The following is a 12202-nucleotide window of genomic DNA, read 5'->3' as shown; positions in this document are numbered from 1 at the left end:
TAAGCCTCTACACTCCCAATGCAGGGAGCACAGGTTCGATCCCTGGTTAGGGAACTAAGATCCCACATGCCGCACTGCGCAGCCAAAATAAAAACACAGATCCTAGGGGTTCGGTGTCTCTCTGGGCCAAGGCTGGGCTTTGATGAGCCGCGCCTGGTCCAAGATCCGGCTTGGACTAAGATTACAGAGAAGGCAGCGTGTGGCTGCCAACAAAGGTCTGTCTAGTCAAGGCTATGGTTTTTCCAGTGGTCATGTATGGATATGAGAGTTGGACTATAAAGAAAACTGAGTGCCAAAGAATTGATGCTTTTGAACTGTGGTGTTGGAGAAGACTCTTGAGAGTCCCTTGGGTTGCAAGGAAGTCCAACCAGTCCATCCTAAAGGACATCAGTCCTGAATTCATTGGAAGGACTGATGTTGAAGCTGAAACCCCAATACTTTGGCCACCTGATGCAAAAAGACTCTGATGCTGGGAAAGATTGAAGGCGGGAGGAGAGGGGGATGACAGGATGAGATGGTTAGATGGCATCACCAACTCAATGGACATGAGTTTGAGTAAGCTCTGGAAGTTGGTGATGGACAGGGAGGCCTGGCGTGCTGCAGTCCATGGAGTTGCAAAGTGTCAGACACAACTGAGCAACTGAACTGAACTGAACTGAGCGTGTGGCTGGGGGTTGGGCCAGCCCTGGGTGGAGTCAGGCACGCTTTGCCCTGACTGAGAAGCTGTGCTGCCCACAGAGTCCCTGAGCAGAGTCAGAGGTCAGCAGGGAGGGGCCGGGGTCTCCTCATTGGTCACTCTGAGGGCAGGGGAGGCCCCGGCCAAGGGCACTCGTCCGTGAGAAGCCAGGGACATAGTTTGGGGTATTAGTTCACGATTCTCCAAGGGGAATGCCAAAATTGGATTAAACTACGAGAAACATCTGGGGACGCACTGGGGAGGCCAGGAAGCCGTCAGAGCCCAGGAGGCAGAAGGAAGGGAGGCTGGTGAGAATGTCCTCAGGGGTCTCCAGCCCAACCCCATAAGAGAGGCGCCAGGTCCCAGTCCTATGGCCCCTCCACTGCTCCCGGCAGGGTGGCAGGAGGACACCCCCCCAACTGCCTGATGGTCAGGTGCCTCAGGGTCTTGCAGCCTGGAGCCAGAAGCTGGGGGACCGTCTGAGGCCCACTGTCCCCACCAGGCACGAGCCTGTCCAACCACAGAGTGTGGCTGCACAGGTGAGGGGCAAAGCCCCCAGCGAGGCTTGCTGGGAAGCGGGGCCCAGCCTCATGGGGGGCTCGGCAGGCAGCTCCCCGCCTCTTCCATGCCTCCCCGCAGGGCCTGGGCCTCTCTGGCCTGGGACCCACTCCCCTCCACTCCGCAGGCCATCTGGAGTGAACCTGCCCCCCCGCCCCGACCCCGTGAGGGCATCCCTTGCCCTGTAGCTGGGGCCCCGCCAGACACCCTGCTTGCCGCTTTGTCCTGGGAGTGGGATGCTTCTCAGGGATTTCTCTGCTGCAGTCCCCAGGGAGGCTCCAGTCGGGGCGGCGAAACCGTAGCCCTGCTTCCTGGTGAGCCCCGCTCCTGGGTGAGTGCTGTAATGGTTGGTAGGCATCTAGGTGACCAGGCCCAGCAGAGCCGCTCACAGAGTGCTCACCTCCCCCCAGGGTCTAGGGTCAGGGTGCGCTGCTTTACACAGAGCAGCCCCCCCACCCCACGCCTTGATCTTGATGCTTAGATGCTCTCAAATGAGCTGTCACTGGAGAGCTCCGGGCACTGGCGACCCTGGAGCCTGAGGGCCAACAGTGAGACCCTCCAAAGGGCGCCTGGGTGGGGCTCAGCAGACCCAGTTCACCACCTGATCTTGCAGGGAGCGTCTCGGGGCCCCAGAAGCAGCGCCGGTGGCCTGCTCACTTGCTGCTTTCTAAGACCTGCGCTGCTCCAGTCCTGTCTGCCTTGGTGGTGCCTTTCAGTGCCCTAGCAAGGTTCCCAAAGGAGGAGCTTGGGCTCCGGGGAACACAAACAGGCCTGGGAGGTGTCCAACTTCTCCCTTGCCCTGGGTGAGGGAACAATTGCTAGGCATTTCTGTACTGGGATCTGGGATGTTTAGGGAGCACTCTTTTAATATTAATTTTACTGTCAACCTCGATCCTCAGTTTTCTCAGGGGTTAATGTCCCAACCACAGCTGGGCCGACCACCTCTTCTCTTTATTTTTATTTTTTTGGGCCACGTTGCTTGTGGGATCTTTGTTCTCCAAGCAGGAATCAATCCCGGGCCCCAGCGGTGGAAGTGCCGAGTACTTAACCACCAGACCACCAGGGATTCCCCATTCCTTATGTTTAGCCAGTCCTGGGGCTGCAGGGCAGCGGCGAGCCGGACAGGAAGGGAACATGGCTTTCCTTGCCTTCCACCAAGTGGAGGAGAGCAGACCGGCTCCCATAGGGAGAGGCAAGTTTCTCCTGGCTGTGACAACTCCACGGTGAGAGTAACTGCCTGGCTGAGTCAGTCACCCCCTCTCTGTGCCTGGCGAGGCCCAGGGACCACGGCTCAGGACAGGGAGGTCTCCTCTCCTCTCGACAGACTCCTACCTTTAAGTGAATGAATTTGGATGAGACACACCCCAAAGCCCAGTTTCTCTGGTTCGGGTCATTTCCCCCAGGCCCCCATGCAGCCCCAGGAGTGCAGAGCTCTCTGTCTGTTAGCGCCCTGTTCTTGCCCCCTTGCAGCTCTGCAGAGGGAGGACGGCCCGCTGCCTGCATCAGAACGTCAGAATGCTCTCAGGCTCCCTGAGGTGGACAGAGAACAGTCCTGGGGGTTGGCATCGCCATGCCCTGTTCTTCCAGGCCAGCCTGCTGTTGCGGGGGCAGGGGCAGGGAGGAGCCTGGCCACGTGGCCGGTCGCTCCGGAGTGGCTGGGTCCAGCACAGGGAAGGCCCCTGGGCCTGCCTGCTCCTAGCCCCCAGGTCCCTCCCCGTCCTGTGTGGGCATCCCCCCCTGGGCCCCCGACCCCTGATAGAGGGCTCCTCAAAAGCTCATGCGTCATTTTCCCTGTTTGTCATCTGTCACATTTATTGGCTGTCCCCACCCCCAGGTCTTGTGGAGAGCCGCCCACACAGCTGGGTGTGGCTCTTGGCAGCCGGTGGGTGCGAGCTGTGCCTGCAGCGGGCGGGCCACAGACTAGCAGAGCTGGCTCAGCCTGAGCAGCAGCGCCAGGCAGGCATAAAGTGCGCATGCACAGCCACGGGCCCCAGGCTCCCAGCACACTTGGGGGGTGCCCACCTGGGGCTCCAAGCCGCATGCCTCCAGCAGAGCCCAGCCGGGTGCCTCTGAGCCCCAGCTGTCGCCCAGGCGCTCGGGCGGCAGGGACACAGCCCGGTGCTCCTGCCACGGGCTGCTTTGCTCCACAAGGCTCTCCACCTGGCAGACAGGGTGGGAGCGGTCAGAGGGCCCGGCATTGGGCACCCTCCCACGCCACCCCATTGCGAGGCACCGGGCCCCACACTGGCCCACCCCTCCCGTACACCCAGGCCTTCTCACCAGCCAAAATGTCCCTGACAGGGCCCCCGTCTCCAGCACCTCAGCCAGCAGCACGTGCTGGGCTTCACTCAGCACTGCGGAGAGATCTCGGGTGAAAGGGCTTCCAGGGGCTAGCCAGAGGAGCTCGCGTCCTTGCCTTTTCCCTGCCCCGCCCCGAGCCCCTTACCTGCTAGCGCTTGCAGCAGATAGAAGACGGGGCCTGCGAGCTCTGTTTCCAGCTGTCCAGAGGGCAGCACCAGGGACTCAAGGATGGCGCCCACCGGGCCGTCCCGAGGCTCCACCGGCCCGCCGCACAGGCCTTGCTCCAGCTGGAGGCACCCCAGGGGAGTGGGGGTGAGCAGGGTGGGACAGGCCCTGCTCCAGGTGGGGGTGCCCGGGGGACTGGGAGTGAGCAGGGCGGACAGGCACCTGCTCCAGGTGGGGGCCCCCAGGGGAGTGGGGGTGAGCAGGGCGGGACAGGCACCTGCTCCAGGTGGGGGTGCCTGGGGGAGCAGGGGTGAGCAGGGCGGGCAGGCCCTGCTCCAGGTGGTGGCGCCTGAGGGAGCAGGGGTGAGCAGAGCGGGACAGGCACCTGCTTCAGGTGGGGGCGTCTGGGGGAGCAGAGGTGAGCAGGGCGGGCAGGCCCTGCTCCAGGTGGGGGCGTCTGGGGGAGTGGGGGTGAGCAGGGTGGGACAGGCACCTGTTACAGGTGGGGGCGCCCGGGGGAGTGGGGGTGAACAGGGCGGGCAGGCACCTGCTCCACCGCCCCACTCAGCTCTCGTGCTACCCCACCCTCTAACACCCCGCACGCACAGCCCAGCTCACTCACCGAGTCCTCCAGGGCTTGCAGAGCCGGCTCGTCCCGCAGCACCTGCCCCAGGCCACCCAGCAGCTGCCCACATAGCCCCTTGGACAAGCCCTCCAGGCCCATGGCCCAGGCCTTCACCTCTGCCCGCAGGCCCTGGTAGTCGTCAGTGGTCGCCAGCCAGTGCTCCGTGGACCCATCTATGGGGACAGGTCTGCAATTGCCCAGGTGCCCACGTGGCCCCATGGAGCCCTGGTAAGGGAGCGCAGATGCTGGGGGCAAAGGGGGAGCAGGGGCCCCAGGGTGGCCCAGAAGGTACTGACCCGGCTGGAAGTGGAAGTAGTCAGAGAGGGCCCTTATGGAGGCTAAGCTGAAGCACGAATGTGGATGGCTGTCTGCACTGCTGGAGGGCCTGCGGCCTGGGCAAGGCAGGGCTAGTCAGTGCTGGGAGTGGGGGCCCGAGCCAGAGAGGGCTGAGGCCTCTCCTGGGCCCTCACAGCTTGTCATCCCAGTCCTGGCAGCCTGGGGCAAGGAGCAAGGTCAAACCCGCCTGGTGCCAGCTTGTCGCCATGCTACCCGTGTGTGTGTGTGCGCGTTTTCACGAGTGTGTGTGTGTTGCTCATGTGTATGTGCACGACAGTGTGTGTGTGCACGTGTATTACATGTGTGTATATGTGTGAGTGTGTGCATTTGTACACACAAGTGTGTGTGTTGCATGTGTGTATATGCGTAAGTGTGCATGTGTTTACATGGGTGTAGGTGTGCATTGCATTAGTGTGTGCATGTGTGCATGCACGTGTGTGTGTGTGTGTCTCCCAGATGTGCTGTTCTGGGCTCTCCTTATCAGCCTGTCCCACTTCCCAGGTGCATGGGCCTCACCTGCCTGCAGCGACAGGAAGGTCCTTTGCTTCTTGTCTGGGAAGAGGAGGATGTCTGGAAGCCAGGAGGGGCAGAGATGAGGGAGGCAGGTTGGCGGAACACCTGGAATCTCCCTGGCCCACTGGGCTCCCTGTGCAGGCCCACTTTGTGCCCCGACCTCCCACCTGCCTGAACAAGGGGCTCTCGGCCACCCCAGCCCACAGTCATGTCACCAGATGTCCCGGCACCTCCAGGCAGCCGGTGACTCTTCCAGGCCTCCCCGCCTCTGCGATGGAGCCTGGGCCCCAGAAGTCACCTGGACCCTGGCTCACCCCAGTCAGAGCCAATAACCAGCTGGGCCGCCCGAAATGCAAGGGTGCTGCCCGAGGGGATGGTGACCGTCTTCTTCTGGCTCAGGTGGCCCTCGCCTTTGCCCTGAGGGACGGATGTGGGCTCAGGACTGGGTTCCGGGTGGTGGGGCCAGGGGCAGCCAGGTGCTGGTGGTGGGGGTCTGCGTGGGGACACTGCCCTCCTGCCTCCCCCGCTGTGCCCACTGCAGGGCCCTCGCCGCCCACCTGTAAGCAGAAGGCTCCCGGAAGTGCAAACTGGCCTGAGCCCTCCTGCTTGTGCGTTCGGGTGACCTCCACCTCCTTCTGTGTCTGCAGCACCTCGGTCACTACAAACACGTCATCCCCCCGACTCCGCAGCTGCTGCAGGGTTTTGGGCTCGGGCTGCCGCAGGCGCCTGCAGTGAGTGGGCCAGTGGGAAGCGTGCAGGGTGCGCCTTGCCCTCCCCTCCCCCTGCCCTGGGATGGCCCTCCCTTCCCTGGACCTCAGTGTCTGTGGCCATGGATGGGGTGATGTGGATGCCCCGGCACGGGACCCCTATCGCCCCATCCCCTGGGTGCTCCAGTGCCTGTGGGCAGATGGGGGGCAGGAAGAAGGGATGGGGAAGCCTGCGGGCCTCTGGAGGGGCCCACCCTGAGGCTGGCTGCTCACCTGTCTGCTGTCTCTTTCCACTCCCTGGGTTCAGATCTCACGTCTGTGTGCTGAGCTAACCGTCCTTCTCACCAGGGTCCCTGTATGTGTTCCACCCCAGCCTCTTTGCCGCAGAGCTCAGTCTGACCCCTGGCCCCCCGACCTGCAGGATGCAGGCCCCCAGGACCTCGGCAGCCTCCTTCCCAGCCGCTGGTCTCTGCACGGCCCCTGACTCTGGGACATCCCTCAGCCTGCACAGACACCCTGTGACTGCTGTGGCCTCGAGGGCCTGACCAGGGTCAGCTGCCCAGGGTCAGTGGGCCCGCAGCCCTGGGGCTCACCTCTCGTGGTGCATGGCTTCCCAGGTGTTGGGGGTCACTCTCAGAGTGCACAGGTCCATCGAGGCGCTGGAGCTGCCGGACACCGCGGCCCCGCCTGAGAGCCTGCCCTGTCCTGGGGCTGCCAGCTTCACGCTGCCCTGCAGCTGCCCGTCCATCGCATCATGGAACTGGAAGGTGCGGCCACACTCCAGCGCTGGAGCGAGAGCACAGCTGAGGCCCTGCCTGCCAGCTGCTGCCTGTCCTGCCTGGTGGAGGGGGCCTCTGGAAAGCGCCTGCCCGCTGGAGACAGAGCCCAGGGGCCCGAGCGGGAGCCGGCTGGCCCACCCCCCGCCCACCCATGACTTGGACTCAGTACCAGTCGGGTACCTGGTTCCGGCGCGTCGGGCTCTAGGATGTCCCTGATGGACAAGTTGACACACTTGTAGCGCGGTCTCCAGAATCGTGAACTCAAGGGCTTCCTGCTCAAAAGGCTGTAGGGCTGGAAGCTGGTGGAGCTCCAAAGGCTGTCCACAGGGGTGAGGTCCTTGTGGTCCAGCTCCCGGACGACGCTCCTGACCACCTTCTCAAAGGCTGAGGCCATGCTCCTGAGGAGGGCAGCTGGTCAGGCCTTCCACCCTCAGGGCTGGAAGAGGGCAGGGGAGGGGAAGAGTGGAGAGGTACCCGCTCGGGTGTCTCCAAGGCAGTCCTGCCTGGCCAGGCCTGGGATGCCGGCCTCCAAGTGCACCCTGTCACCCACTGTCCATCTCTGCAAGGGTCCCCAAGCGCCTCCAGGCTGGATGTCACTCGTAGCCCTCCGTGGGACTCGGGCCAGCCATGCACACCATCTGTCCTGTGACCAGAGTGTCCACAGGAAGCCCAAGAAAGCCCTGGACTCAGCGCTTGTCGGGGAGGGGGCATCCCTGGCCGCCCACCAAGCCCTCCATCACTTTGCTACTTCAACAAGGCTTCGGGCTGCTCATGAAAAGTAGCCACCGAGAAAGGGCAGGGTGAGGCTGGGGCTCTGTTTGCCTTAGCAGCTGCCTTCCTGGCCGAGGTGTTCAGAGAGCAGGGAGCAGGCAGAAGCCATTGCCTCCTGGGCAGTTGGTGCGAAGGCCCAGGCAAGGCCCGGCCCAAGCATCCCCAGCCCCGAGGCCTGTCCTCCAGGGCTTCCTCAGTGCCCAGAGCTCTGTGAGTCACTCGTCTGTCTTCAGGGGTCAGGAGCCATTGTGGGCCTGACTCAGGACCCAGGACGTCTGGCTGTGGGAAGCCCATAAGCCTTGGCACTGGCCTGAGATCCCAGAGTGGGCCCAGGGGCACCTGGAGGTGCCTGCCTTGGAGCTAAGCCCAAACCAGTCAGACTTCGGAGGGAGCCCCCTTCCCAGAGGCCTAGGGCTTCCCCAGCTGGTCTGGGATGCGGGGAGTCCTGGGGGGCTTGGGGAAGCCCAAGGAAGGTGACAGGACCTGGTCTCCACCCAGAGGTGCTGGCCTCCCCCCCGACCCCCAACCCCCCGCCAGAAGAAGCAAGGGCCCCACGTGGGAGCCAGGGCAGGCAGCCCCCTGCGAGGCGCAGGGGCGCAGGGCGTGGGTGGGAGCAGCTCACCAGTGACCGTGACTGTCGTGTGCCTGTGCCCACGAAGCCGAAGCCGGGCTGCCCCGCGGGCCAGGATTGGAAGCCTCTGCCCCGGAGTTGCCCAGCACGCACACAGCCTGAAGGTTCCCAGACCCAAAAGTGAAACCTCCGCGGGGCAGCCGGAGGCGCTGAGAGGAGCCGGAAATGCCCCTGGTGAACCCGCCCCACAGCTGGCTGGGAGTAGGGGTGCAGGGGCGGGGACTCACCCCACCCCCGTAGCCTCCAACCGTGCAGAGCTTCTTTGATCCTTCTCTCCTAAAACCACAGGCCAGGGCAAAGGGTCTGAAAAAACATTTCTTCAGGGAAAGTGTGCAAATGGCCAGTGAGCTCGGAAGAAGAGGCTCAGGTCGTTAGCATCAGGGAAATGCAATCAAAGCAAGGTTAGAGGCTGCCTCACACGCATAGTTAACTGTAACATAAAAGGAGGAGTAACAAGTGTGGGAGAAGACTTGGGGGAATCTGGCAGCACACAGCGCTGGGCTTGTAAAAGGGTGCAGGCGCCCATGGAAAACAGTCTGGCAGTTCCTCAAAAAGTTAAACAGAGAACTACCACAGGCTCGTCCATTCCACGGCTAGGAGTGCATTCAAGAGAAATGAAAACGTGTTCATGCAGAAACCTGCACGTGAATGCTCTCAGAACGTTATTCTTAACAGCCAAAACGCACTGCAAATGTCCATCTGTGGAAAACGTCCACCTACAGAAGCACGAACAAACAAAACGTGGTCAACACACCCAATGGAGCCGTGGGTGTTCAGCCACGCAGAGGAAGTTCTGACACACAGCACAGCGTGGATGGACCTCAGAGCGTTACGCCAAGACAAGGAGTCAGGCCCGCAGGAGACAGCACTCAGGATCTAGGCATATGAAAGGAGAACAGGCAGGTCTGCAGGGACAGAAAGCAGAGTTAGAGCTCCCAGGGGTGGGGGATGTGACACAGTGTCTTTGGGGTGACGGGAATGATCTCAGATTGGTTGTGCTGGTGGTTGCCCGAGTCTGGATATGGTAAACCCCCAGAGTTTTACACTTTTAATGGGTGAATTGTATGGTTTGTGAATTGTATCTCACATACCACAGTAACATTCAAAGCTGTTACTGTGAAAACCTGAAGCCAAGTGACGACATCCAGGCCTGGTGCAGGCTCTCAATGTCCTTCCTTCCAGGGCCGTGTGTGGATTGTGTCCGGGGCAAGGCGCCCAGGAGCCCCACACCCCACTTCTCCACTGCTACACCACCACATCCTGCCTCTAGGTCTCCTGACCCTCTGGAGCTCACGCCAGGGCCCCTGCTGGCTGGCTGGCCCGAGACTCAGCCCACGGGCTCTGCTGTGCACACTCACTCGAGGGGTGGCTGCGTGTCAGCACCCGGCACTGCGTGCTCCTGCAGATGAGGGATCTGAAATGGACTGGACGAGGGCCCCGCCAGGTAGAGCTGCTGGCATCAGCCCCGATGCCAGTGCAGGGGTTGTCTGTTTTGGAACACTGCAGCTGCAAATAAGTGGAAATGCTGATTCAAACAGAAGGGAAGCAATCTTGTGAAAGCAGAAGTTTGGAGCCGCTGTGAACTCTGGGTAGACACAGGCAGCCACTGTCCATCGGAGGGGGTGGGGTGGGGAACAGGGTGGCTTCAGTGCCTCACTGGGGTCTCTGAGGCCGTTTCTCTCTCCACATCAGGGGACTAGAGTGCAGGCCAGTGAACTCTGCTGGCTGAGGGCTCTGGGGCCGTGGGTCCCCACCCAGCTCAGTGTGGGGCTCCCACACCCGACCCAGTCGCTGGAGCCCGTTTGCCAATACAATCAGGGCATCCGGCTGGTGGTGGCAGGATGCTCCAGGAGGCTGAGTGCATGTCCGTGTTCCCGTGTGTATGTAATGTAAGCATATGCACATGTATGCACATGTCCATAAGTACGGGCATCCGTGCGTGATGTAGGTCTGCGCACGAACGCGTGTGTATTCGTACGGCTGTGTTTTGCGTGCTACATGCTTGTACCTGGGTCTGTGTGTGTGTGCTCCTACGTGCAGTCCTGCATTCTGTATGGTGTGTGCTGGGCCCACCGGGCATTCTCCTGCTTCTCCCTGTTCCCACAGCAAAGCTTCTGGAAAGCTGTGTAGCCTCCTAGTGGCCCCTAACTTCCACCTCTCCAGTTGGTCAGGTTCCAGGCCAAGGGTGGGGGTAGCAGCCTCTTCAGTATGGGGGTGAAGCTACTGTGGGCTTCTGGCTGAGGCATGACTGGCCCCCAGGTTTATTTTTCTAGAAGGCCTTGCTGCCACGTGGGTGGACCGGTGGAGGCAGGTGCTGTCCACACGGAGGAGCAGTGCGGTGGCCACAGTGGCCATGGTAACGGGGGGTGTCGTGCTACACTGTGCCCCCCTGCCTCAGGCAGTGACCTGGAGCTGAATGAACCATGGAAGGGTGTTGTTGCTGCATGTTCACAGGGAATCTTAGTTCCCTGACCTGATTAGGGATCATGGAACCAGTGCCCCTGCAGTGGAAGAGAGGAATCTTAACTGCTGGAGGGCCAGGGAAGTCCGGGGTTCAGTTCTTTAGCAACAGCCTACACAAGAGGCACTGCGCTGGTGAGTGGTGGTGTCACTAGGCTCCTGAAGGCAGAGGTCAGCCTGAAAGGGCAGGAAGTGAATCCACTGGAGAAGCCGCAGAAGGAAGGTGGGAGGGGCTGGCCCTGCACCCCTCTCCCCCATCGCGGGCCTAGGGAGCCCCAGGAAGTCTGGGGTAACATCAGGCGACATTGGGGTGTGGAGGCCTCCCTGGGCAAGCTCCGGGCAGGCCCTGGGGTCCAGAGCCAGGGAGGACACCGTGCCTGATGGAGTACTGTGACCAGGGCCGGGAGGGGCTCTGGGCTGCATGCAGGGAGGCTGTGGTACCTCCGAAAGAGCTGGAAGGAAGAACCTCACTGCAGTCGCAGGCCTCTACCACCCAGAGTGGGGCGGGCACCCGGCCAGACCCTGCAAGGAGCTGGGCAGTGGGGGCCGGTCCCTGTCCTGGAAATGGCCAGCCCCTGGGAGGAACAGAGCAGGTCCTAAGACCAGGATATAACCAAGACCGGCGTAGGATGCAGCGGCTGGGACCCCCTCAGAGATGGGGGAGCGGGCTGAGGGAGGGTGGTGTCCAGGCTGCGACAGCAGGGACCGAACCGAGAGACGGGCGGGCGACGGCGTGGGGCGAGGGGAAGAGCAGCGGTCCCCAGGAACCCACCCGCGCTCCCGCCCCAGCGGGCCCACCCAGCCCTGGACCATCCGGATTCAGGGCACGCCGGGTCAGGGCTGCGGGGCCTCAGCGCGGGACGGGGTAGGGGCGTGGGGGCGGCAGGCAGCGGCTCCACCCTGGGCCCTCCACCCAGTGACACGGTGGTTCCCGGGGCGCCGCGATGTCGGCTGCTGCCCCACGCCTCCGGCTCTGGAACCCGCGCGGGCAAGCGGCGGTCCAGAGGGAACGAGCGCGGCGCTGCGGGGCCGAGGGGTGCGGAGCGCACCGAAGTCCAGGGGTCCTTTCCTCCGGGGTCGAGTCCCCGCGGGGCCGCCTCCCGCTCGCCGCCCCCGCCCCCCTTGCTGGCCCGGGCCCTCAGCGGTGGCTCGGACCGCCGGGCAGCAGCGCCTGTCCAGCAGGCCCGCGGTCCACGCTCAGCGGATCGCTGGGCGACGGGGCGGCCTCGGGCCCTGGGGAGCTCCGGAGTCAGGAAGGGCGGAGGCCGCAGGAAGGCCGGGCAGAATGGGGAAAGGGTGCGGCAGGATGTGAGCGAGGGCTCACAGCCGGTCTCCGGGCCGAGGTGGGTGACGAGCGGTTCCCGTCGCCCTGCCCGGCTCCCGCACGGCCCTGATGCCTGCCTAGCTCCCTGGATTTTCTGCCGGGAGGGGCTAAGGAAGCGGCACAGAGCCCCGCCCAGCCCCGAGAGATCCTGCAGTGTACGGGGCTCTACTGCTCTGAGCCTCACTTCACTCTGCCCTAGCAGGAGGAGCCTCTGACTGCTGGCCTCCAGGCATCGCTTGGCTGGGGCGGGGTGTCTTTTGCACCTGGCAAGTTCCCTGTCCGGGCTTGTCCAGGACTAGGGCATGTGGGACACTGTGGTGATGTCCAACCATCCATCCTCCGTGGCCCCTGAGAGC

The 12202-nt window shown here is 62.9% G+C and overlaps 1 protein-coding gene across 7 annotated transcripts; it reads right to left on the bottom strand.

Moving 5' to 3' along the window:
- Positions 1–2190: 2190 nt before the first annotated feature.
- On the bottom strand, positions 2191–8276 carry GSDMD (gasdermin D). 7 transcript variants are annotated; one of them, XM_070382522.1, is made up of 12 exons: positions 8054–8271; positions 6841–7096; positions 6475–6667; positions 5732–5900; positions 5489–5591; positions 5178–5231; positions 4622–4717; positions 4323–4498; positions 3681–3822; positions 3515–3588; positions 3257–3394; positions 2199–2566 (listed from the first exon to the last, which is right to left on the bottom strand). In XM_070382522.1, exons 2-12 carry the CDS (start codon positions 7052–7054, stop codon positions 2318–2320), a joined length of 1608 nt encoding a protein of 535 aa, XP_070238623.1. In that variant the 5' UTR covers positions 7055–7096; positions 8054–8271; the 3' UTR covers positions 2199–2317. The 7 variants fall into 7 exon arrangements, with proteins under 7 accessions (XP_070238627.1, XP_070238624.1, XP_070238625.1 ...); XM_070382521.1 differs by having other exon boundaries at positions 2205–2566; positions 6841–7058; positions 8054–8238; XM_070382525.1 differs by having other exon boundaries at positions 2380–2562; positions 6841–7058; positions 8054–8239.
- Positions 8277–12202: the final 3926 nt, after the last annotated feature.

This window comes from Bos mutus, chromosome 14 (genome assembly GCF_027580195.1).
Source record: "Bos mutus isolate GX-2022 chromosome 14, NWIPB_WYAK_1.1, whole genome shotgun sequence".
Taxonomy (NCBI): domain Eukaryota; kingdom Metazoa; phylum Chordata; class Mammalia; order Artiodactyla; family Bovidae; genus Bos; species Bos mutus.
Note: the sequence above shows the minus strand (reverse complement) of the source record. Positions and strands in the feature narration are given on the sequence as shown.